Raw genomic sequence first — 26,357 nt, 5'->3', positions numbered from 1 at the left:
CTGTGGCCTTGTCCCCCAAGGCTCACCACCCCCTTACAGAGATTACATGTACTCACCCATTCATATGCAAACTAAGGTAGACCCTTAGCAAAGGGGTCATGCTTACTACCGCAAAACTAAAAAAGCCACCTAATGGCGCAGCGGGGAAATGCTTGACTAACGAGCAGAAGGTTGCCGGTTCAAATAACCACTGGTACTATATTGGGCAGCAGCAATATAGGAAGATGCTGAAAGGCATTATCTCATACTGTGCAGGAGGAGGCAATAGTAAACCCTTCCTATATTCTACCAAAGAAAACCACACAGCTCTGTGGGCGCCAGGTGTCAAAATCGACTTGATGGCACACTTTACCTTCACCACAAAACTAGTAACCATTTAGACATGTAATATGAGTGTTCAGAGGTCTGCTTTTTTGTGAATGACTGTGAACATTCATCTTAAAAGTGGAACATAGGAAGCTGCCATATACTGAGTCAGACTATTGGTCTATCTAGCTCGGTATTGTCTTCACAGACTGGCAGTGGCTTTTCCAAGGTTGCAGGCAGGAGTTTCCCTCACCCCTATCGTGGAGAAGCCAGGGAGGGAACTTGGAACCTAGATGCTCTTCCCAGAGTGGCTCCATCCTCTGAGGGGACTAACTTACAGTGCTCACACTTCTAGTCTCCCATTCAGATGCAACCAGGGTGGACCCTGCTTAGTTAAGGGGACAAGTCATGCTTGCTCCCACAAGACCAGCTCTCCTCTCTAGTGAACCTGGGTGCAGGCCCCTCAAATGCATGGTACAGATAGGAAGTGTACCACTCTATCTGTGTTCATCATAACATGTGAATGACTTAATCTGTGTGCAGATCCACAACTCTGTACCCTGTAATTGTGAATAACATAACATGTGAATAGGATTAGTGATAAATATGACTTTAATTGGCATGCACCACACGTAACATAATATGACTTCGGGTGGCCAACTTGAGGTTCTCCAGCTGTTGAACTACAGCTCCCATGATCCCCTGTCAAGGCCATTGTGGCTGGGGATGATGAGAGTTGTAGGCCAGCTGGGACCTTGAGGTTGGCTGCCTCTGCATTAAGCAGTGCACTGATTTCTTAAAGAATAGATAGAAAAATAGAATAGAGTCATGCTAAAGAACAACTGATAACACCAACTTTAACTCATATTTTATAATATTTAACAATTTGGGGATTATGTAAGCGCTTTGTTTGTTGAAAGATGCTTCAGGAATGGTTCAGGGAATTTTATTTACTTTACTAACATTTATATTCAACTCTTCCTCTAAGGAACCCACATGTAATGGTTATGTTTATCCTCACAATAAACATGATTAAATTTTATCCTCACAACAATCCTATGAGGTAGGTTAAGTGGCCCAGTGTCACTTGTGAGTTTCATGACTGAATGGGGATTTGAACTCGGGCCTCTCTGGTCCTAGTCCAACGTGCCAACAACTATGCCATGCTGGCTCTCATTTTCAACCAGAGTTTCAGTTCTGTGGATTTTCGACCATCAGGCATCTGTTAATGGGCATTTTATAAGTTCCTAGGAACCTCTGCCAGACTGAGCATAACCTGTGATCTCAAGACTACTCTATGATTGATTGATTTAAAATATTTATATACCACTCCTCCAGTATGATACTGCTAAAAGCTTACTGGAACAGACAAAGAATAAAAGGATGGGTTTTCAATTGTTCCTTAAAAACCCAAAGGCTGGTAGTGTGGTGAAGATTGTCTGGGAGGACATTCCAAAGCCTAGGGGCCGCAACTGAAAAGGCCCTGTGTCTGGTCCACACCAAGTGGATCTCAGTCAATGGTGCTGCTGTGAGCAGGGCCTGAGATGTAGACTAGGGGGCCCTGGAAGATTCATAAGATATATGAATGTTGTGATGGTTTCTTGTGATTCCTCCTTTGGGCACAGCTAGATAAGGATTTGGGGCAGATGCAGAGTGGGGAAGCACTTTGACCAAGTAAAGTTCCCTGACAGGTAATCTACTCACCATGTTTTTTTTGTTCTTCCTCCAGTCACAAAAAGCAACAGCTGCCGTCAAGTGAGAAATCTACTGCAGTGGAGATGTCAGTCAACAGTGACAGCAGTTGCACCAGATGATAAAATGAAGTCTCAGATTCAACCGGAAAAGAAGTAAGGGACTTCTCAGTGGGTTTGCATCAGTTTGGGAGTTGATGGAAATATACATACAGTATGGATGTTTGTACATAGAACCTCAGAAAAATAACCAACTCAGTATTTTAGTCTCACTCATCTTAAGACAGTGTTATTGTTGGCTGCCTCTGCCCTTCAGTTAAGGCAGGGGTTTTCTAATGTGAGTCTCCATCTGTTGCTGTACTACAACTCCCATCATCCCCATCAGTGGCCTTGCCATTGTGTCTGGGAACGATGGGAGTTATTTATTTATTTATCGACATCTCAAACAATATCTGGGTGCCCAAGTTTGACAGCCTTAGCCTTAACTCAAGAGTTAAGTGAGAAATAGCTCTTTTAGTCAGGTAGTGAGAACTGTTTCCATTTCGCAGAGGGCTGTGAAAAAGCTGTAGCTTCCTTTCCCTTCTGCTTGGGAAAAATAGTCCGGTGTGATATGGTGGCTTGCATACTTTGAACCAGCAGAAATGGCTCCAGTTGGGAGATATTACCTCTTCTATGTTGTATTTTGTTCACAAGCTTCTAAAGAATCCAGATCTGTGATGTTTATATGCAGTGCTTTGTTTCTTCACAATTCTCAAAACTGGGATCCCCTCTGCTTAAAACGTAGCAGTTTTAAAGAACTGGAACTATTCATCATTTAAAGCGGGCCTGCTCAACTTTGCCCCCCCCCCAGCTGTTTTTGGACTACAACTCCCATAATCCCCAGCCACAGTGGCCCATAGCCAGGGATTATGGGAGTTGTAGGCCAACATCTGGAGGGCTGAAGTTGAGCAGGCCTGCTTTAAACGATGAAAGGTTCCAGTTCTTGAAATGTTTTGGGGCTCTGGCTTTCTTAACCCTTGGGACATCTTTGTGACAAGTAATGTGCTGTAAAATGGGCAACATGAGAGCAATTCTTCCCTCTTGTTTTCTGTATGAAACCGTTTGCACAACGTAAGATTAGAGAGGCAGGGATAAAGGTGTCGGCCTCTTGGAACAACGGTTGCACGGAAGATAACACTCTTGAGTGCATTACTTGAAATGTTGTAAAGTGTGCCAGGGATAACAACTGTCACTCTTAGGGAGTTGGCCAGTTATGGGAGTGCATGCATGTTAGCGACGTGTGTCAGTCTTCCAGTCCAGAAGGCTGGTGTAATCAGCTCAGATTACCTGTTATGGGAGAGTCAGGGTGGGAACCCCTGGTGTGAGGGATGGTGCATGAACTCTCTCTGAAGCTAAATGATGGGGAACTGCTTGTTTGTCTTGGCGATTCCCAGTTCCAAAAGGCACGCATGGACAGGAGTCTGCTTCCATGCATACACCATTAGCGCCTCTGGGTTGCAGGGGACCAGTACCAGTTGCAGGGGAACAACAGCAGGAGAGAGGGCATGCCCTCAACTCCTGCCTGTAGGCTTCCAGCGGCATCTGGTGGGCCACTGTGTGAAACAGGATGCTGGACTAGATGGGCCTTGGGCCTGATCCAGCAGGGTTGTTCTTATCCTATATAATAAAATGGTTGGGTACCTGCGTCCGTGTCTTTTTCGGGTGTTCTGCGCATGCGTGGTGCGCGCGTGCGCAGAACACGGCGAGAGAGACACGGAGCGGGCGCCGGCCGCCATGTTGGGCGGGTGGAGGAGAAGCGAAGTGGCGGGCCGAGGAGATGCGGCCGCCACCGGGCGGGGGGAGGAGCAGTGGCAGGCCGAGGAGAAGCGGCCGCCGCCGGGCGGGCGGGCCGAGGACAAGCAGCCGACGCCGGATGGCCAGGCGAAGCTAGGAGGTGGCGGGGGAAGCTGGGCGAGGCGGCAGCGGCCCCAGGTGGCGCCGGCCCCGGCGGGAGGAGGCGGTGGGCCCGGGCGGGAGGAGGCGGCGGGGGAGGGCGGAGAAGGCGGCGGGCCTGGGGGAAGCCGGAGCCCGGGGGAAGCGGGACCGGGGGAAGCCGGAGGAGGTGGCGGGCTGGCGCCCAACATCGGGCTCCGCGGCGGCGGCGGGGAGACTGGGCCCGATGGCAGCGGCAGACTCACTCGGCCCCGCGGGAGACGGGGGGGGAGAGAAAGTTAGCTGGCCCCAAAGGTCTACTACCGCCTGTTAATTTAACAGGCTGAAAGTTACTAGTGTTCTTATGTTCTTCTTATGAGTTGCTTTGCTAGCTCATGTAAATCTCCTAATGGTGGCTAGGAACATGCGAAGTGTCCTTAATAGTGAGGGAGACCATTGCTCCATCTAGCTCAGTATTGTCTACTTGCTGACTGGCAACAGCTCTCCAAGGTTTCAGGCAGGAGTCTTTCAGCAGGTACTCAACCACTGAGCTGCAGCCCCATCTCCTAAGGGAAATCTCTTACAGTAGAGAGTGCTCACATGTAGTCACTCATGCCACCAAGGCAACCCATGCTTAGCAAAGGGGGCAGTTCATGCTCGCTGATGCAAGGTCGGTTCTCATAAATTTGCAATGAACATAGGATGGAAAAAGAAAACGATGCTATCACTCAAAGATTGGTTCAGTAGAACTTGAGGCATGCTAATTATGGACAAAATCTCTTTGCAGTTTAAAACACATATTAATCCCCAGGCTATAAATTACTTTTTACCATGTTGAACACTTTTCCTGAATTAGGTAGTCTAAAGCGATACAAACTAGACCAGAACATTTGAAATCCATTTGCATTTATTAAAAATCTAGGCAAAATGACTCATAGATACATGAAAATATCAATATGTGTTGCTTGATGTAATTGATAATGATGATGATGATGACCTTGTTTTATAAATTTGTTCTTCTGTCTTGTGAAAACACCAAAATAAAAAGTATTTTAAAAAGAACTCTGGTCAACTGTTTAATCCCAGCTTGGAAACAGCCAATCACCTGAGGAAAGAATTGTTTTCAGGCAAATAGGAAATTGACATTTGTAAAGATAGAGAATGCAGCTCTTATAGATTTCAGGCCGGGTACAATAGTCTGTTAAAACATTTGAAAACTTACACACATCCTTCTCTCTTGACAGAAAACCTAAAACGGGGATCTTGATGTTAAATATGGGAGGCCCGGAGACTCTGGGAGACGTCCATGATTTCCTACTCAGGCTCTTCCTTGACAGAGATCTAATGACTCTTCCAGTCCAAAAGTAAGGAGCTCTTTGCTACCAGAAGCTGTTCTGAGTCATTGTCTGGGAGGCTTAGGAACATTAAGCTGCTTAATGTCAAGTCAGACCCTTGGTCCATCAACTTAGGCCCCCACCCCCAGCTGTTTTTTGACTACAACTCCCATAATCCCCAGCAACAATGGCCAATAGCCAGAGACTAGGGGAGTTGTAGGCCAACATCTGCAGGAGGGCCGAAATTGAGCAGCCCTGGTTTACACTGACTGGCAGCAGCTCTCCAAGGTTTCAGGCAGGAGTCTCAGCCCAACCTGGAGATGCCAGGAAGTGAACCTGGGACCTTCTGCCTGCAAGCCTGTAGATGCTCCTCCACTGAGCTATGGCCCGTCCCTTAAGGGGAATATCTTACAGTGCTCACATGTTGTCTCCCATCCAAATGCAAACCAAGGTGGACCTTGCTTAGCAAAGGGGACAGTTCATGCTTGCTACCACAGGACCAGCTCTCCTCCCCAAGAGGGAGGTGAGAACTCTTTTGAGCTTACGAACCCGTTGGTGAATGATATTTTTGAACAAATTATATTTTGTCCCTATGTTTACTAAATCAATACATATACAAACAAATCCCGGCAAGTAAAGCAGCTCTGCAAACCCAGGCCTGTGCTAGAATCTTTCACTTTGATATGTTTTCTCTTGGAAGGGGGTTTCTTTCTTTTCTTTAATGTGTATATAAGCATGGGAGAAGATTCAAAAGTTGCATCTCTCATCTGTAATTTGATGTGGTGCAGCCCATTCTGTCACCTTAACATTCTACCTCCTCATCTTGCTGCATGCCCAGACCAGCCCCAACGAAATCCGTGGGATTTACGTCCAAAGAAAACATAGCTGCCAGTTGGTCTGTGACCACGGGCAGGAGGAAAGGACCATCGCTCAGTGGTAAAGGATATGCTTTCTGTGAGAGAGTTTCCTGCTCCCTGGCTTCCCTGAGTTGAGGGCTGTGCAACTTTGGACCTCCGGCTATTGTTGAACTACAGCTCCCATCATTCCTAGTCACGGTGCCCAATAGGGATGATGAGGGTTGTAGTCCAACAGGTGGAGGGTGGAAGTTGTGTGCCCCTGTTTTTAGGCGACCGAGGGGAAGGAGTTAAAACAGGGCTGCACAACTTTGGCCTCCAGCTGTTTTTGGACTACAGCCCCCATAATCCCCAGTCATAATGGCCAATAGGGATGGTGGGAGTTGTAGTCCCACATCTGCAGGAGGGCCGGTTGTGCAGCCCTGAGTTAAACAGATGTTACTGTTATGAATTAATAGCAGGCTTTGAATGTTTCAGTAAGCTGGCGCCTTTTATTGCAAAGCGACGCACCCCGAAAATCCAGGCGCAATATAGTCGGATTGGTGGAGGATCGCCCATTAAGAAATGGACTGCCATGCAGGGAGAAGGCATGGTGAAGCTGCTGGATGAAATGTCTCCGCAGTCCGGTATTTAAAACCATTGTTATGCGTTACATTCTTATTATTCTCTATCAGGTTTCTACAAAAGAACTTAAAATAGTTTGGATATTCTTGTAAGTCAAGGATACCCTCAGATGGTCTCGTAGGATAGCTTGTTCCAAAAGCACCAGACTTGAGTATGCTGTAGAAGGTCCTTGAAACCAGACTGGTCCAGATGGGTGTGGATCGTCATGGCTCCGTGCTCTATCCCTGCTATAGATGCTTTACTGTTAAGGGATTGCCTGAATCCCCTTAGTTCAGGGCTTCTCCGACTTGGGCCCCTAGATCTTTATGGACTGTAGCTTCCATCATCCCTAGCCTTTGGCCAGTGTGGCTATGGATGATGGGAATTATATTCCAAAAATATCTGGGGACCCAAGTTTGTGTCTGGCCAGCCCGCCCACCACCCTGGCTTACCGTGGAGGAGGGAGAGAAAGTGGGAACATGCAGGGGCTGGGAGACAGGCCGGTTGGGCGAGGCGGGCAGGGTTCCCGGGTCGACTGGAGACAGAGCGGGCGGCCGGACTGCAGCAGCCGCCCCAATGGGTAAATTGGCTCTCCGTTCCAGCATTCACTCTCTTAGGCAGCTGCCTGTCAAATGAACTTGTGGAAGCTCCCAAGGAGGGCCTGAGGAGACTGGCCATTGACTGTTTATCTTAAGCACCTGGAAAGAAGAGAGATCCTGCCACTGAGTAACGAGGTTGTTAATAGGTGGGCGTGGTGAGAACTCCTATCTAGGGGTTTCCAACCTTGGGTCTGCAGATGTTGTTGGACTACAGCTCCCATCATCCCCAGCCACAATGGGGACTCCTTTGGTTCAGGTTGTCAACTCCTGCCGTATAGGATGAAGCCAGTGTGTTTTGACGTGGCTTGAGTACTCTGATCTGTCATGGACACTTGGTAAGATTGTGCTTTGTTTGCTTCTGGAAAACTTAACTAAATCCAAACTGAGGAAGTACTAGTGACCAGTGGTGTGTACATGTGGCATACACTGGCTAAAACATGATACACAGAGTGTAATGGGAGGATGTTGTAGATCTGCAATATAGAGCCGTGTTACTTGTTACTTTCCATGGCATATGAAGCATCCCTTAATAGGACGGTTTGAGGCGGGGGGGGAGGCTTCCATTTTGCAGTGTTTTCTTCTTCTCTTTTCCGTGCTGTTAAGCAGAGCAGCTATCCCCTGCCCCTCCCAAGCCTTGTGCGGTTCCTCCCTTGTATATAGGCCAGGAGATAAGGAAGGTCTGTTTGCTTTTCCATCCCTGGGTGTGTGTCCGTGTGTCCCCTCCTCTTTTCAGTGTCACTTTTGCCAAGGAGATGTGTCGGAGCTCATTCAAAATATGCAGAGAAATCATGTGGTATAGTCCTTCTCATAAAGGCTATAACTGAGGGAGAAGCTTAAGCTAAAACCTTTCTTCCTCCCATGCTAGTTGCGACTAGGAATGTGCACGGATCACGATTCGTGGAGTGATCCGAAAGGTGAGGTGGGGAGCCTTTAAGAGCGAGGAGGGCAGGTCTGTACCTGCTCCTCCTCCACTCGCTGCAGCAGGAATCTGTGTCGTGCTCCCCAGCACCCTTTGCGCAGTGGTGGCAGCACGCACATGGCCACTTGTGTGCGGGGTGCTGGGGAGCATGACGCCACAGCTTACTGCTGCAGTGAGCGGAGGAAGAGCAGGTACGGACCTGCCCTCCTCGCTCTTAAAGGCTCCCCACCTCACCTTTCGGATCACTCCACAAATCGTGATTCATGCTCATCCCTAGTTGCAAAGCCTGGGAAGTTCTGGATTTCTCGGAGCATTCATCAAGTAATTTTGTTGTCATCCCCTTTCTGAAGTGGCACGGTTCTTGGAAGTCTGAATTACCGTGTGCTTTTCCCGCATATGTGCATCTGCTCTCACACACAGACTACATTTATTTATTATTGTTACTTATTCAATTTCTATACCGCCCTTCCAAAAATGGCTCAGGGCGGTTTACACAGAGAAATAACAAATAAATAAGATGGATCTCTGTCCCCAAAGGGCTCACAATCTAAAACGAAACATAAGATAGGCACCAGCAGCAACAGTCACTGGAGGTACTGTGCTGGGGGTGGATAGGGCCAGTTACTCTCCCCCTGCTAAATAAAGAGAATCACCACGTTAAAAGGTGCTTCTTTGCCAAGTTAGCAGGGGCATTTGGATTTCTTGTCATATTGTCTTCTTTCAACAACAGCAACAAAATCACACGGCCCTCCGTCGACAAAGCTACTCCTCTCACCTTCAAGTTGTTCTTCTTGGAAGAACTCTCAGCTTCATGAATTAATTGCACACGCAAAGCCATGCCGGGGCTGATGCCACTAGCAGCTGCAGTCACTAGGCACTCATCCACTGGGAAGAAGGAGCTGGGACTTGGTGGTCCTGTAAAGGCAGGCAGAAAGGAGATCAGGAAGACTGGCAGCCTGTCTTCCTCCCCGCCAGCAAGCCTTAGGCCTGCTCTGTACATGCAGGAGAATGGTGGGACGACCACTTTAGACTATGGGTGGAAGATACCGATCTTAAGTGCTCTACCATGTTGTGGAGGTGGTGGGGGGGAGGAATCTAGCACACAAAAGGGAAAGGTCCAGCCTGTTCTCTGCATGCTTATTTTCTAGTTGCAAACAATCCCCCTCCCCACTGGGGAGGGGCATTCAATAATGATGTCCACCCCTGCTGCCTGAAGTGGTATAGGACTTCAGCAGGACTTTTAAGAATCAGGACTATCTCTTCTCTAGCACAGGGATTTTCAGCGTTGGGTCCTCAGATGTTATTGGACTTCAACTCCCATAGTCCCTTGGAGACTGTTGTTCTTCAAAATCTGCACTTTTGTATGGTGTCCCTCCGGGCTCCGTATTGTCTCCGATGTTGTTTAACATCTACATGAAACCGCTGGGAGAGATCATCAGGAGATTTGGTGCAGGGTGCTATCAGTATGCTGATGACACCCAAATCTATTTCTTCATGTCAGCATCATTGGGAGAGGACATAACCTCCCTAAATGCCTGCCTGGAGGCGGTAATGGGCTGGATGAGGGATAACAAACTGAGACCAACTCCAGATAAGACGGAGGTACTGATTGTGCGGGGTCGGAACTCGAGAGACTGTTTTTATCTGCCTGTTCTGGATGGGGTCACACTTCCCCAGAAGGAACAGGTACGCAGTCTAGGGGTGCTTCTGGATCTAAGTCTCTCCTTAGTGTCCCAGGTTGAGGCAGTGGCCAGAAGTGCCTTCTATCAGCTTCAGCTGATACGCCAGCTGCATCTGTTTCTTGAGACAGACGATCTCAAAACAGTGATACATCTGCTGGTAACCTCCAGACTGGATTACTGTAATGCGCTCTATGTGGGGCTGCCCTTTTACGTAGTCCAGAAACTACAGTTGGTCCAGAATGTGGCAGCCAGGCTGGTCTCTGGGTAATCTAGGAGAGACCATATTACTCCTGTATTGAAGGAGTTAAACTGGCTGCCGATATGTTTCCGGGCAAAATACAAGGTGTCGGCCATAACCTATAAAGCCCTAAACAGCTTGGGCCCTGGGTATTTAAGAGAACACCTTCTTCGTTATGAACCCCACTGTCCATTGAGATAATCAGGAGCGGTCCGTCTGCATTTGCCACCGGCTCGTCTGGTGGCTACTCAGGGACGGGCCTTCTCCGTTGCTCCCCCTGGGCTTTGGAATGCACTCCCTAGTGAAATAAGAGCCTCCCCATCTCTGACAACTTTTAAAAAGTCTTTAAAGATACATCTGTTCACCCAGGCTTTTAACTGATATTGTTTTGATTGTTTTAATGTTGTTTTTAGAATATTGTTTTAAAATTTTAAATTGTGTTTTAAATTTTTTGCTTTAAATTTTTTTTGGTTTTTAATTAATGTTTTACGTCTCTGGGCCGTTTACAAAAAAAAGATTAAAAAGTAAGTTTTGGGCGGTATAAAGATATGTTAAATACATAAATAAAATAAAATAAAATAAATAATCCCCAGCCCCAGTGAACTTTGGTTGGGGATTATGGGAGTTGAAGTCCAATAACATCTGGGGACCCAACGCTGAGAATTTCTGCTCTAGCATATCGGGGAACAAAGTGCCCCACTCCCTGCTTTGTACACCTTCTATTTGTCAGGGGGTTTTTTTGTTTGGGTTTTTGTTTTTATACCTAGGGGAGTGTTTGGAAATATGATTCTTTCTGCTGCAGTCCGAAGTGATTTAGTACAGAATTCTGCCACCGGGTTCTGCTATGTGTGTCAGCTGGTTTGGGAAGCACATATGCCGTGGGGTGGACTCTACCACTCCAAATCATCAAGAGAGGATCACATTTGCAGGCCAGAAGCAGGCCCCGCAGGGCACAGACTTGGCTAGAAGCCTTCTCTCTGTGTCCTGATGGGATTCATGCTATTTAGTTGCTTAAGCATTTTTCAGTCTGGGGCACAGAATTAGCCTTCTGTCTACTCGACTTATGCTGCCCATTGTCTGTATAATAGATTCAACTGCAGCATGTGGCTTCATATGCGGAGAGCCTATAACTTAGTAACAGAGCGCATGGCTTTGCATGCCGGAGGGTCCAAATTGAATCCTCAGCATCTCCATTTAAAAGGATGTTGAGTAGTGGGGATAGGAAGGAGCTCTGTGTGAGACCTAGGAGAGCTGCTGCCATTCAGAGCAGACAGGTCTGGGCCAAATGGTCCAGTGTCCTGACTTGGTACGGCAGCGTCCTGCGTCCTTGTGTAGAACTTGGGGAAAACATATTGGCATGCATATTTTTTGCAGACCGAATCAGTTAGTAAATTCTCTCTCCCCCTCTCCCCTTTCAGGTAGCTAGTTTCCTCTCATTCCTTACTTTAGTTGTGTGATGCTTCTCTGTATAAAGGTTGTGCCGGAAGCAGCTTGGAATAGCAACGAGAACAGTGATACATAGAAAAACTGAAACAATCACAATAATGATGATGAAATAATAGGATATCGACATGACCTTAGCTTATCATAAATGGTGGCTGACATCCAAACAAAAGCTGCACTGGTGTAAATGTGTCGCACTAGTGCAAGGGTGTTGTGCTAGCTAGTTCTGCTGCGTTGGGAGCTTGTGTTCCAGACAAGGGTTGTTTCAGTGCAACAGAGTACACCTGCGCAACCTGTGGTGTGCCTCCTGCAGTGAAAACCCCTTTCCTCAGTTCATACATGTGGTAGGGAATAATGCAAAGCTGTCCTCTCTCCTTGTTGTGCAAGTGTGATACCGGCACAGATGGGCCAGGCGTGCAAAAGACTGAGCAACTCTGAGCCTTTGCTCAGCGACATGACCTTCTTGCAGGGGTGCCTTTTTGTTCATTGCACTAGTGCAGCGTTTGTCTGCGTGCCGGCCATTATATCTGAAATCTTTCTCCTTGTAAAGCCAAATAAAGGTGGAACTGGTGCTCACACATGCATGCGCATCACTTGACTGCAGCATCAAGTGATGACCGCATAAATGCCACTGCAGATCAAAACTACAGGTGTGACTTTTGATATTGCCTTAATCCCAATGGAATCTGTTCTTGTGAGTCCTCAAATATTTTTATTTTATTTTATTTTACATTTATATCCCGCTCTTCCTCCATGGAGCCCAGAGCGGTATACATGGTTATGTTTCTCCTCACAACAACCCTGTGAGATTCGGCTGTGAGAGAAGTGATTGGCCCAGAGTCACCTAGTGAGTTTCATGGCTGAATGGGGATTTGAACTCGGGTCTCCCCCGTCTTAGTCCAACACTCTAACCACCACACCGGCCTATATGCATGTGTGAGCTGCAGGAATGGGACTAGCACATGCCTCCTCTCAGCATGCCCAGACTGGACCAGAATGTGGCCACCTCGGATCTGGAAGCTAGTCTCAGACAGGCATCTCTTTCCTTGGCAGGCAAGTTATGAGCTTTTTGCCAAATTAGTCTCTTTAAAGGGGCCGGGGACTTGGGAGCATTAAGTTAATGGTTCGGGGAGTGTTATCTGCTCTTGTCAGACCTCATCACTCCCTCTTATTTTCCGTTGTGGTTTCCCAAGTGAAAGACGCCCAGCCTTTATCTGTTTGTACATCCTTTGCATCTTAACTTGGCCTCCCTTTATATCACGGAGGCTCGTGCCTCTGCTTCTGCTGTGGCAGCATGCTAATGTTCTGCTCGAGAGTGTGCAACACGTCAGACAAGGCTAGTGTGTATGACTCTGGCATGCGGGAAATCTCTGCCTCTTGAGAGTTACAGCTTGAATGGATTCAAAAGGGGCTTAGACACATTCATGGAGGGCAGACCTATCAATGGCTACTAGTCTTGATGGCTGTAGGCCATCTGCAGGTTCAGAGGCAGGATGCTTCCAAACACCAGTTTCAGGGGAGCAGCGGCAGGAAAGGAGGCATGCCTTCATCTCCTGCCTGTGGGCTTCTCAGAGGCATAGGATCATAGGAAGCTGTCATATACTGAGTCAGACCATTGGTCTATCTAGCTCAGTGTTGTCTTCACAGACTGGCAGTGGCTTCTCCAAGGTTTCAGGCAGGAATCTCTCTCAGCCCTATCTTGGAGAAACCAGAGAGGGAACTTGAAACCTTCTGCTGTTCCCAGAGCGGCTCCATCCCCTAAGAGGAATATCTTGCAGTCCTCACACATCAAGTCTCCCATTCATATGCAACCAGGGCAGACCCTGCTTAGCTAAGGGGACAAGTCATGCTTGCTACCACAAGACCAGCGGGTGGGCCACTGTGGGAAACAGGGTATTGAACTAGATAGGCCTTGGCCTTGATCCAAGAAGGCTTTTCTTACATCCACATGCTTAACGTAACATCTAGTTTGGCCCCCAGTCCCCCAGAGTACACATCTGTGTAACAATCCACTAGAATGTGCCACAAATGAGACTTCTTCCATCCTTCTTAAATGGCTAGAAAGTCACCCTCTGCCTCCTGTTTTCAGCCCCTCACAAGTACTATATCGGTTTCCGCTACGTCCATCCTCTGACGGAAGAAGCAATTGAAGAGATGGAGAAGGATGGCATCGAGAGAGCGGTTGCTTTCACCCAGTATCCACAGTACAGCTGCTCCACCACAGGTGAGCTCTAGGCTGAAAGGTGAGATCAGCCTCCAGCCTGAAAGGCAGGGCTTGATTTACATTCAGGCCTGGGGTATGCAAGGTAAATGTAAAGAACAGCTTATTTCTTGAGTGAGTCTTTTCTCACTCACCACTGAGTAGCCGCAGTCTTCCCCACACTTCTGTCATTGGGGGCAGCCTTGCCAATCAGGTTGTGCTTTCCAGACTGGCTTCTTCCAGCACTTTTCTTAAAAACTAGCTGAACCTGCCCAAACATCTGTGTGGTAGTTTACTGACTTTTAGGGGTTTGGTTGGGAGAATTTGATTGGTTGGTAGTTTCTTCTACCTTCCCGCCTCCTGCCCCGGTCTCTCTCTTCCTGCCCTCCCTCCCGCTGGCTCCTTCCCTGGTCTCGCTTCTTGCCCTCCCTCCCCATTCCCCTCCCGACCTGGCCTCCACCGCCAGCCGCCCGCCCGCTTCCCCAAGCAGGCCAGCACCAGCCGCACGCTTCCCTAAGTGGCCAGCCGCCTTGCCGCCGGCTTCCCCAAACAGCCCACCACTCTTGAGTCGCAGGTGGTGCCGAATGTTGACTGCTGGTGCTCAGCCAATCCGGCACCTCCGCGGCTCAGCCAATCAGCACTCTCTACACATCAGGCAAGTCAACGAGGATTAAATATACAGATTAAAATTGTTCAGAATATAAGGGCACATCTGGGCATCCACAGATGAGTCAGTTATGTCCATCTTCAGCCTGCAGTGCTGCAATTTTGGGGCAGGGCTGTGACTGTGGTAGGCTCAGTCTGCTTATGGATGAGAGCGATACCAAGACGGGGGATTCTCCTTTGCACTTTCGGTCCCATTACTTTTGGTGCAACTTGTTGTGGTTCCGCTTTATGCAAATGTTACATGGAGACTACAGCAGTAAGAACTCATGCCGTTGTGCCTGAAGTCAGATGTGATGCAGGCGGACACGCAGAAGAAGATGGAATTCCAAACCTCATTAAAAAAATTGTTTAGGTGTAGAACCACTGAATAGAAAGCCAGTTGCTGAGGGAGAGGACTTGCCTTCCAGCCCCAATTGATTGGTCCCTGTGGGAAACAGGATGGTGAGCAAGATGGACTCTTTGATCTGATTGATCAGTCAATTTATTTATATACTGCCTTTCCATGAACTTGTGCCGGGGTGGCTTACAACAAATGGAAATAGAACAATCAACAGTTCAGTACTGAGGACAGTAATCAGCAAATAAATAACGTTAACATCAGTGTCTCAAAACTGTTCATTAACAATTCAATACATGGGGAGAAATAAACCACAACATTTGGGAACAAGTCAATTAGATCCAAACCAAAACAGTGACCAAAAAATAAATAAAAATAAAATCCAATCTAAAATAGCATCAATAATGTCAGATAACATCAGTATCTCAAAACAGGACAAAAACCAAACCCTATATGGATTCAACAAAACACCAATTTTCAAAGAAAGAATCCAGATATGTGTGTGTGAGTGTGTATAACCATCCACCCAAAGGACACAGCCCAGTTAGGGAATTAAAAACTCATTTGTTAAATCACAATCACATATATACATATACACACAATGATACTAAAATAGTCTCAGGTAGCAGAGACAGAACAGAATATAGATACTGTATAAAGTATTCACCCAAACTCACCCAACCACCCAAACTCAACTCAACCTACCCACCTGACTAGATAGGCTGAGCGGGGCTCTGTTCCACATGCCAACGCGGACTGAAGCTCATTTGTTGAGGTCACAGGACAGGGCCTTTTTGGTGGTTGCCCCAGGCTGTGGAACTCTTTTTCAGATGAGGTCCACATGGCTTCCTCAGTCCCAGTCTTCTGGAGGAAACTGAAGACTGCCACTTTTATCCAGGCCTTTGGCCGATGAGTACCCCTCTGATTTCCTTTTAGTTCTCTGTGACTTTATCTGTTATATTTTGAATACATTTTAATTGAAATTTTATTATTGTGGTTTATAATCTGTTTTTCATCAGCCTGGGATTGAAGGGCGGTATAAAAATGTCTATAATGAACTATTGCTATTTATTTATCTCAGAATTTAGAATTATCGAAACCAATAGCAAGGGTAATCCTAGCAGCAAATTATAAGAATACATTCATCAATAAAAATCAAACAGTACAAACTGCAATCAGATTATGGAGGAATCGAATTCTTAAGAATTCTTGTGTTCTTAACTGAATCTCCCCTTCCATCACAGGGCTGCTTTTCTGGTCTTCTGGTTTTCTGATGGGCTCAGTAGTTAAACTTTCTGCTAACTTCACAATCTTACATATTTCAGGGAGCAGTTTAAATGCTATTTTTCGCTACTATAGCAAAAAGGGGGAGAAGCCCAAGATGAAGTGGAGTACCATCGACAGGTGGCCTACGCATCCTCTTCTCATTCAGGTATGGCATTCTTGGGGAGATCAGAACTAGAGAATTTCACCTGTTGAGAATGTGCAAGCAGGTCAGGTTTGCCATAGAGCCAAGTGTCTTGATAGAGAGCAGGCACACCTTTGGAACTGTCTTATACCAAGCCAGACCATTCTCCCGACTAGCCCAGGATTGTCTGCTCTGGCTGACCTCAGGAAGAGGCCTTCCCCAATGCCTGCCACATGCTATCCTTTTAACTGACAATGTTGGAGGCTGAACCTGGGACCTTGTGCATGAAAGATATATACCATATTTTTCGGACCATAAGACGCACCTGACCATAGGACGCACCCAGTATTAGGGGCCGAATCGGCCCAAGCTACTGCCGCCGCCGCCCGCCCGCCCTCCCAGCGTCCTTTGCGCCCAAAGCGCCAGTTCGGGCCGAGGCTTTGCAGAGAGAGGAGCTCTGTTTGCGAGCTCCTCTCTCCTTCTCCATTTATGGGTCCCTGATTGGCCTACAAGGTTAGGACTCGGGCAGCTGGGAGGACGGTTGGCGGTGGCGGCCGCGGTGGCAATAGTTTGGGCCGATTTGGCCCCTAATCAGGTGGGGGGGTGGGCGGCCGCGGCAGCAATAGTTTGGGCCGATTCAGCCCCTAATTGGGGCGGGGGGGCTGGTGCATACCCCCACTGGACAGCATTCGGACCATAAGACGCACCCTCATTTCCCCCCCACTTTTTTGGGGGGGAAAGTGCGTCTTCTGGTCCGAAAAATATGGTACTCTGCCTTTGAGCTAAGGGTCTACTCAAACCCTTAGACATTTGTGAGGGGAATGATGGGGCAGTTGCTTTTTCCTGAGTTAATGTCTGGATTAATGTGGAGCAGTTGTTTTAGAAACCCCTGTGTATACACACACACACACACTCTCTCTCTCTCTCTCTCTCTCTCTCTATCGCTTTTTGCTGGCCCTCCTGGAAAAATTCCTGAGGATGCCAGTTCATAAAGCTACCCTGTACTGAAGTAGAGCGTTAGTTTATCTAATCCAATATTCTGAATTGGCAGCTGTTCTCCTGCAGTCTGCCCCCCACTCCCCGCCGCTGGCCCTGCTACCTGAGATAATTTTAACTGGGGATCAGTGTTCCCTGTAACAAGGATTCCCAGATGTTGACTACAACTCCCATTATCCCCAGTTGCAGTGGACTTTGGCTGGGGATGATGGAAGTTGTTGTCAACAACATCTGGGAATCCCTGTTATAGGGAACACAGCTGGGGATTGTACTTTAGGCCTTTTGCATTTTAGATCTATGGTTCAGTAGTCCTATTCACATGTTATGTACAACAATTTTGCAATCTAACTCTATTCAGACATTATGCTGTATGAGTGTACAGATGCCTGTACACTCATACATGTTCTTGTGTGAATGACTGTACCTGCATTCATTTTAAAAGTGAACCTGCATACAAGCCGTGCAATTGCATGCTACATATGGGAAGTGTATTGCTGCACCAGTGTTCAACATAACATGTGGGTATCTTGTGTACACTTGTTGAATGAGTTTTGGACATAACATGTGAATAGGACTTCTATGTACAGTGTAACACAATCTGCATTATGTTCAGTGCAGTTACAGCAGTGGACCACAGCCCTGTTGGGACATTATAGCCCTGTTCAGAGAGAACACCGTTGAACAGAGGGGCTAACTAGCTAATCCCCTGCTAACTGGGCAAAGAGGCACCTTTTAACATGGTGATTCTCTTTATTTAGCAGGGGGAGAGTAACTGCCCCTATCCACCCCCGGCACAGTACCTCCAGTGACCGTTGCTGGTGTCTATCTCATGTTTCTTTTTAGATTGTGAGCCCTTTGGGGACAGGGATCCATCTTTATTTATTTATTTATTTATTTATTTATTATTTCTCTGTGTAAACCGCCCTGAGCCATTTTTGGAAGGGCGGTATAGAAATCGAAATAATAATAACAACAACAACACGCTTACAAGGCTGAAAGGGGGTTGGAAGTCCTGCCCCCAGACTGTCACTCTCCCTCCCCACTCTTAGAGCTGTAAGAGTGTAGAGCTTAGAGCCTGCTCTTCACCCTTAGAGCAGCATTCGTCTGAAGAGAGAAACGCTGTAAGCACAACTACCCCCTTTCCGTGATCAGGAAGCCCCAGCCTCCTGATCACAGAAAGGGGGCAGCCATGCTTGCAGCGTTTGTCTCTTCAGACGAACACTGCTCTTAGCATGAAGCACGGGGAGAGTGAGTGACAGCCTGGGGGTGGGACTTGCAACTCCCTTTCAGCTAGGGGTGTGCACAAACGGTTTGTATGCACAGAGGCCAGAACCGAGCCGGCAGCTGGTCAAGGACGAGGAAGCATGCTTGGGGCCACATCAGGAGGGTAAGTGGCAGTGCCAGCTGCCGTACCGGCCAGCAAACAGCTTATTTCTTCTCACCGCCCCTGCCCGGCTGCTCCTTATCTCTGGAAGGGTCCCTCAGCACCTGTACTTGTAAAGGGGGATCCTCACCAGATTTCTCTTTACAAGTTTATGGCTGCCCGAACCAGTTTGATCGAATGGACCGGACCAGCCGGTCGGTTCGACTGAACTGATTCGGATCAACGCAGTTCAGTTCAAATTGTTTCAGATTTGAACCAAACTGTTTTTTTGTTTGTGCACACCACTGCTTTCAACCTTGTGAGTGTGTTTGGCGTTCTCTCTGAATGCCTGAACAGGGCTAATGTACCTGTATTTAGATGTCTGTACAGGTGCTTTTACAGCTGTTTGTGCGAATGACAGTACCAGCATTGGTTTTACAAGTGAAACTAGGTACAGGCCTCCTGAAATGAGGGGAGACATCTCTAAGGTGCTGAAAAAAATGGTCTGTTGTATTGAAAAACACTTCAGTAGATATGCTGCTTCTGCCTGGCATGTTTCAAGCAATATAGCAGCTCTTCAAAGGGAACTGTAAAGTCAACTAAGCATCTTGGGAAAGTTGGTATTTGACATGCACCTCTTCCCCTCCACCCCATGTTTGTTTTCAGTGCTTTGCAGACCACATACAGAAGGAACTTGCCTTATTTCCACCCGACAAGAGGAAAGACGTTGTTATCCTTTTCTCTGCTCACTCTCTCCCAATGTCTGTGAGTAAATGCAAGCTGCGTCTGAAGTTAAACTTTTTCTTATTATGGAGGGATTTTTCCTCAGCTGAATTCTGTCCACTGAAGGTGTTCTCAAACTTGGACCACAGCTTGAGAACCCTTGCTCTGTTGGGGTGTAGCTCATCCATCCACCAGTTTGTCACTCAGGCCACAAAAATCTCCTCCCTTTATATTGTCTCCACATGTGTAGATAAGGGAATCGGGAGGATTGTGGACTGGAAGCATTGGCTGAGTAATTAGTGCTCTTTGGCTGAATCAATGCCCTCAAAGCACAAAGGGGCTGTTGCCATCCAGAGGGTAGGTTCACACATAATGTGGAATCTACTTGCAATCTCTCTCTCTCTCTCTCTCTCTCTCTCTCTCTCTCATTTTAAATTTTTATTGGCTTTTCTAATAGCTTTTACATTCAAATTACATTCATTTATTTAATTCTACACATAAGTAAATATTGATTTCCTGCTTACCTATCTGCGCGGTTCACAATAACTATACATACAAACCATTGCTATAATAATTCAAAACATATACTCCACAATACGACTCGATTTTACCCAACACAACCTACTGTTGTTACTATATTTCAAACCCTACTGAAAAGTCCATATTAGAAAAATAATTATTTAAATAATTAAGTAAAGCAAAAATGGTTCCCCGTCTTCTTTAAAACATGAATCTGTTTGCAGTCTCAGTTACCCAGTTGTCTGTGATCGTGTGAATCCACCCTATGGTAGCAACCGCATGGTCCCTTAGGGTGAGAAACCTAGATTTGTAACCAGGAATTGAAATTAGTTTATCACCCCCCCGTAATGTTCTGCCTTAGGTTGATCCTCTGTATGAACCCATGCTCTTCATTCTGTTTCATTCCAGGTGAGCCAGCAATTGGGACCAATGGCTGCCAAGCAATAACATAAAGGAAGAGAGCTGGTCTTGTGGCAGCCAGCATGACTTGTCCCCTTTGCTAAGCAGGGTCCACCCTGGTTTGCATTTGAATGGGAGACTACATGTGTGAGCACTGTAAGATATTCCCTTTAGGGGATGAGGCCACTCTGGGAATAGCATCTGCATGCTTACAGGCCGAAGGTTCCAAATTCTCTCCCTGACATCTCCAAGATAGGGCTGAGAAAGATTCCTGCCTGCAACCTTGGAGAAGCCACTGCCAGTCAGTGTAGACAATACTGAGCTAGATAGACCAATAGTCTGACGCAGTATATGGCAGCTGCCTATGTTGGGAGAGCTTGCCGTTTGAAGGTCAGTGCAAGGCAGGCTGGGATATCATCCAGTGCCTTGCTAGGAGGTGTGAACAGGGGGCGTATCTCTGGCTCAACTTGGTTACTTCCAACAAACAGATGTGTGACTACAGGGGTCTGCAAATTTAGGCTTACTGTAGCTTGCCAATCAGCCATTATTGGTGGCCGCCACCAGTCCCTTCTCTCCCCTCAGATCCTCTTCTGGCACACAGGCAGAGGGCTTGGGAAGTGGCTCTTCTGTCATTTGCACCTCTCTGCTTCTCCCTTCTATGCTACCTTTTCTCTGTGCTGTGTTGATCGATTCCATTATGACGGAGCAATTTATCTCCAGCCGAGGAAGATCTGCAGCTTGCGTGTTCCCCAGCCCTGCAAGTGCAGAGAGTGACTTTCAGTAGAAGAATAAGCAGGGCTAAGGGGGACCCGGCTTCCTGCATGAGGTGCAGAAAGGCCTCTGCTTGTGGTTAAATTGCTCTGGCTATGATGAAGCACGCTTGGCATAGAGGCTCACCCATGTACGCGACAGCCTGGAGTGAAAGGTTCTGCTTGACGGTTGCTTTTGAAGTGCCACTCTGCAGCCTGCTTGCCAGATGGATCTACAGTGGGATTGTAACCCACGGGCAAAAATGGGCAACCTTGGCACGCCAGCGGTTGCTGAGCTATGAGCTTGCTTACCCCTGCCCTAGCGTTACAGTTGAAACAATTGTTGAAAGAATTATTTGCAGATTTTAACGAATAGCTTGTCTGAGAGTGGTCCAGATACCTGGCGAGCTGGTTTTGCTCTTTGGTCAAAGTAATTGCAATATCAGATTCTGGGGAATTCATTCATTCATTCATTCATTCATTCATTCATTCAATTGATTTATATACCGCCCTTCCAAAAATGGCTCGGGGCAGTTTACAACAAAATAAAAACAATTAAGACCAGTTAACAAAATAAAAACTATAAAAACAGAATAAAACCACTTAAACATTCCAACAGTTAAAAACCCTAGAAAACCAGGGCTATTGAATGTCAGGGATATATAGATATTTTCTTCCTTTTCTCTTTTCTCCCCTTTCTTCCTCCAGAAATACAGGGAGTTTGCTATTCTTGGAAATTTGGTGCCATCTAGTGGTTCAAAGCAATAGCAAAAGGAATTGTATCATTTATTTCATAAGTATTGCAGTACAGTATACCGAGTCAGACCATTGGTCCTTCTAGCTCAGTATTGTCTACACTTGACGGGTGGCTTTCCAAAGTTACAGGCAGGAGTCTCTACCAGACCTAGCTGGGGATGCCAGTGAGTGAACCTGAATGTAAGCATGCAGAAGCTCTTCCATTGAGCTATACCCTCATCCCCTAAGGGGAACAATATACAGCGCTCTAATGTAGTTACCTATCCAAATGCAAACCAATGGGAACCCTGCTCAGCAAAGGGGGCAATTTATGTTCGCTACCACAAGACCGGCTCTTGTGCAGATGGGGTTTAATTATAATACGATGATGTAGGAAACATTCAAGGTGTTTGTATTAATCACGAAGGAGTCTCTTAAGTTGCAACGGCTAAGTCCTGCCTGTCCCTCTTGTGCTGCAGGTAGTTAATCGCGGCGATCCATATCCGCAAGAAGTGGGAGCTACTGTTCAGAGGGTTATGGAGAAACTTACCTATTCCAACCCTTATAGGCTTGTGTGGCAGTCCAAGGTATGTGATCTGAGGGGTCTTCTACACCGACTTCCTCTCCCAGTGTAGGAGGGTATCCCTTTAAATGGGTCATCATGCCCACTTGCTCATGAGACAGGATGTGATCCTTGACCTTGTGATCTTTGTAGTCCCGTGCTTTCTACAGCTCTCCAGATATGAGAATGTTCCTTGTGGATCACTCCATCTGTTTTCATCCATGGTTGCATCTGCAGCCAACTCTTATGAACACATGCTGAGTGCTGTCCATTGGGCAGAAGTAAAGTAACTCTTAGGGATGTGCTTGAAATGCAGTTTGGCTTCTGAATCATGGCACGGTCCCTTTAAAACCGTGGGCTCACACAGCCCCTTGCTGTAATCCCTGCTGCATTTCCCCCACCAGCGCTGCTGTCAAAATCGCTGGCACAAGGCGGCTGTGTACCCTCTTGCTTCCCCAGTCGGCGGTAATACTGGAAGTTGCCGGTTTGTGACAAGAGGGTATACAGCCACCCCACGCCAGCGATTTTGACAGCAGCGCCAGTGGGGGGAACGCAGCGGGGGCAGTGAGGACACCCTCCCTGCACCTTAAAGTAAACCACCCCCGCCTCCGAACCGGCTCAAACGCTGGTCTTTCGGACCGATTCTGCGGTCTGTGAATAGACTGCCGAACCAGTTCGTGCACACCCCTAGCGCTCCTCCCGCATGCCCGGCGGCCATTTGCGCGGTCAGCATGGCAGCTGACTGAAGAGATCCGGGAGGAGTGCTGGGATAACGGAAGTGGTGGCGAGCGGAGGAGCAGGTCCGTACCTGCTCTCCTTCTCGGTTTGATAGACCTTTGTTCTGATCCAGCTGTGTTCTTACATCGCAACCCAGGTGGAGGAATGCATGTTTGAATATTCTCCTATGTCAAAAATATTTTGCGTTAGCAAATATAGTAAAGTGTGCCGTCGAGTCGGTGTCGACTCCTGGCGACCACAGAGCCCTGTGGCTGTCTTTGGTAGAATACAGGAGGGGTTTACCATTGCCATATCCCACACAGTATGAGATGATGCCTTTCAGCTAGCAAAAAGGCAAAGCAAAAAGGCACTTTTGATCCTAACAAGCATGCAAAGAGGTTCTGGTGTTCTTTTTTCTTTTTTTTCAACCCGTAGAAGCTTCCAAGCACCTGGTTTGCTGTCTCCACTGTGGAGTGATGTGCTGCCTCTGTTCATTTCAGTGGGGCTCCTTTTAACCTTTTGAATGTCTTCACCGGATTATTTTAAAATTTTCTCTTTCTCCCTGTGTATTGAGCAGTTAGTGAACTGTGTGAGAGAGTGATGCTGTTTCTTTCCCCTATGAAGTATGGTTTTTAAACAATTCAGTAATAGTTTCCAACTATTGTGAGTCGCTTGGGCACAAATTTGGGGAAATGTGAATGACAAATGGATAGATTGGTTCAGGGAAACTTTCTGATGCATTTATGCCCATTAACTCTTCCTCCATATCCTAGCTGTCTTTACTTCCTGCCCAACTTGCAATACTTACTTTCATCTGTAAAATGTCAGGCATGTTGATGGCACAGCATAATCAACAATTAAAATGATTTCTTCTTTTCTCTCTTTGCCCTAGGTTGGCCCTATGCCCTGGCTAGGTCCTCAAACAGATGAGACGATCAAAGGGTTCTGCCAGAGAGGAAAGAAGAACATTTTGCTGGTTCCAATAGCTTTTACTAGTGACCACATCGAAACACTCTATGAGCTGGATATTGAATATGCACAGGTCTTGGCTAATGAGGTAACTCAGTTGGCTGATTTCTCTCCAGTGGCATTCTGGGCATGGGATGGTAGAAATGTAGGTTGAAGGCTGTGCTTCTAAGCACACTTGGCAGAGGTCATGTCCCGTAGCGATGAGCAAGCCAGCTTGGTTTTAGCCGGACCGGCTCCTAGTTCTAAGAACTGGCTTGTGGATGGTCTGGATATACTTGTAAAGGGGAGTCCGGCAAGGATTCTCCTTTACAAGTAAAGGGGGATTCCCTAACATAACGGGGGGAGTGAAAGTACCTTTTATTTTAAGCCCGCAGTGGTGGCAGAGAGTCTCCAAACCCCCTGCTGACCTCCCGAATGACAACCGGGGACAGCTGTGGTCTGGTTCAAGTCTCTGCACGCGCACAGAGGCCATGAAAATGGCCTCCGTGCGTGCACAGAGGCCCGCACCAGGCCACAGCCATGCCAGGTTGTCATTCGGTAGCTCAGCGGGGGGCTTGGAGGACCTCCCCCCTCCCCCTACTGCCTCTGGAAATTCTCTGCCGCCGCAGGCTTGAAAGAAAAGGTACTTCCGCGTGTGTGCGCACACACATACATACACACACCATCTTATTTTAGGGAATCCCCCTTTACTTGTAAAGGGGAATCCTCACCGGATTTCCCTTTTCAAATATACCCCCAAACCAGTCCGTAAACTCTTTCAGGCCAGCTCAGTGACCGGACCTAATTCATCCGAGACGAAACCGGCCCAAGTGGTTCCGTGCACATCCCTAAAGCCCCTTTGAATTTGATGGTACAATATTTATTTTCAAGTGAACATGTTTAGCATCAAGCTGTAGATTTATTTATATCCATACCCCGTTTTTCAGCTGGCTACCAAAGTGTCTTTCAATAATTAAAACCTAGCACCAAAATATTTTTATGAGAATTAGGCTGTAGCTCAATGACAGAGCAAATGCTTTACGTGCAGAAAGTCCTAGGTTGATTCTCTGACATTTCCAGGTCGTGCTAGGAAAGACTCTTGTTTGATACCCTGCAGAGCTACGGCCAGTCCATGTAGGCTGTCTTTGGCTAGATGGTTGAGTTGTGTAATTCACTATAAGAGAGCCTCCTGTGGCCTTAATACATGGACTCTCATCCTTGGGTCCCCAGATGTTGCTGGACCCAATGGAGGCTCCTCATTTGGGACAAGGGGGTGTTGCCCTCCTCCTTGCCAGCCCCACATTTTCTCACCAAGCATACCATCCCTTTCTGTCTTTCTCTTTCTGTGTGTGTCTTGCTTGAGTGTTTATTTCTTTATGATATGTGTAAAGATAAAGTGTGCTGTCGAGTTGGTGTCGACTCCTGGCACCCACAGAGCCCTGTGGTTTTCTTGGTAGAATATAGTAGGGGTTTACCATTGCCTCCTCCCGCGCAGGTTGAAAAGATGCCTTTCAGCATCTTGCTATATCGCTGCTGCCAGATATAGGTGTTTCCAGCGGGGATTCAAACTGGCAACCTCTGGCTTGCTAATCAAGTCCTTTCCCCGCTGCGCCATTAGGTGTACACCATCCCAAACTTGGGTCTCTGGGTGGTTTACAGCAAAATAAAACAAATTAGAGCAGAAATGAAGACCTTAAAACAATTTAAAATGATAAGTCCAGTTAAAAAGCTTGGGTGAATAAATGTATATTTAGAGACTGTTTAAAAGTCAAAGATGGGGAGGCTCTTTTCAGCAGGGAGCACATTCCAGAGTCTCAGGGTGGCATCAGAGAAGACCCGTCCCTGTGAAGCCATTAGAGGAGCTGGTGGGAACTGCAGATGAACCTCTCCAGATGATCCCAGTGGGCAATGGGGCTTATAGTGAAGAAGATGTTCTCTTAAATACCCAGGGCCTAAACCGTTTAGGGCTTTATAGATCATAACCAGCTCTTGTATTTTGCCTGGAATCTTATCGTCAGCCAGTGTAGCTCTTTTAATACAGGAGTAATATGGTCTCCCTGAGAGGACCTGGAGACCAGCCTGGCTGCTGTATTCTGTATCGGCTGGAGTTTCCGGACTATGTACAAAGCAGCCCCGCAGAAAGTGCATTGCAGTAGTCCATTCGAGGTTGCCAGCACATGTACCACTGTTCTGAGGCCGTTTATCTCAAGAAATTGATGCAGCTGGCGTATCAGCCGAAACTGATAGAAAGCACCTCTGGCCACTGCCTCAACCTCTGAGACACCAGGGAGAGGTTTGGGTCCAGAAGCACCCCCAGACTGCTTACCTGTTCCTTCTGGGGAAGTGTCACCCCATCCAGAACCGGCAGACCAAAATCGTCTCCCGAGTACCTCCGTCTTATTTGGATTCAGTCTCGGTTTGTTATCCCTCATCCAGCCCACCACTGCTTCCAGGC

At 47.3% G+C, this 26,357-nt stretch overlaps 1 protein-coding gene across 4 annotated transcripts in view; it reads left to right on the top strand.

Annotated features, from left to right (window-relative positions):
* FECH (ferrochelatase) overlaps positions 1–26,357 on the top strand; it is a 101,544-nt gene that overhangs the window by 1,414 nt on the left and 73,773 nt on the right. For all 4 annotated transcript variants that reach the window (XM_053294896.1, XM_053294894.1, XM_053294897.1 and 1 more), the window contains exons 2-9: positions 2,036–2,153; positions 5,153–5,272; positions 6,574–6,722; positions 13,670–13,804; positions 16,109–16,215; positions 19,217–19,315; positions 22,155–22,262; positions 23,847–24,011. In XM_053294896.1, the coding sequence (XP_053150871.1) occupies positions 2,036–2,153; positions 5,153–5,272; positions 6,574–6,722; positions 13,670–13,804; positions 16,109–16,215; positions 19,217–19,315; positions 22,155–22,262; positions 23,847–24,011 (1,001 nt within the window). The remainder of the gene's footprint in view (positions 1–2,035; positions 2,154–5,152; positions 5,273–6,573; positions 6,723–13,669; positions 13,805–16,108; positions 16,216–19,216; positions 19,316–22,154; positions 22,263–23,846; positions 24,012–26,357) is intronic.

This window comes from Hemicordylus capensis, chromosome 2 (assembly GCF_027244095.1).
Source record: "Hemicordylus capensis ecotype Gifberg chromosome 2, rHemCap1.1.pri, whole genome shotgun sequence".
Lineage (NCBI taxonomy): Eukaryota > Metazoa > Chordata > Lepidosauria > Squamata > Cordylidae > Hemicordylus > Hemicordylus capensis.
This window is presented reverse-complemented; position numbering and strand designations above follow the sequence as displayed.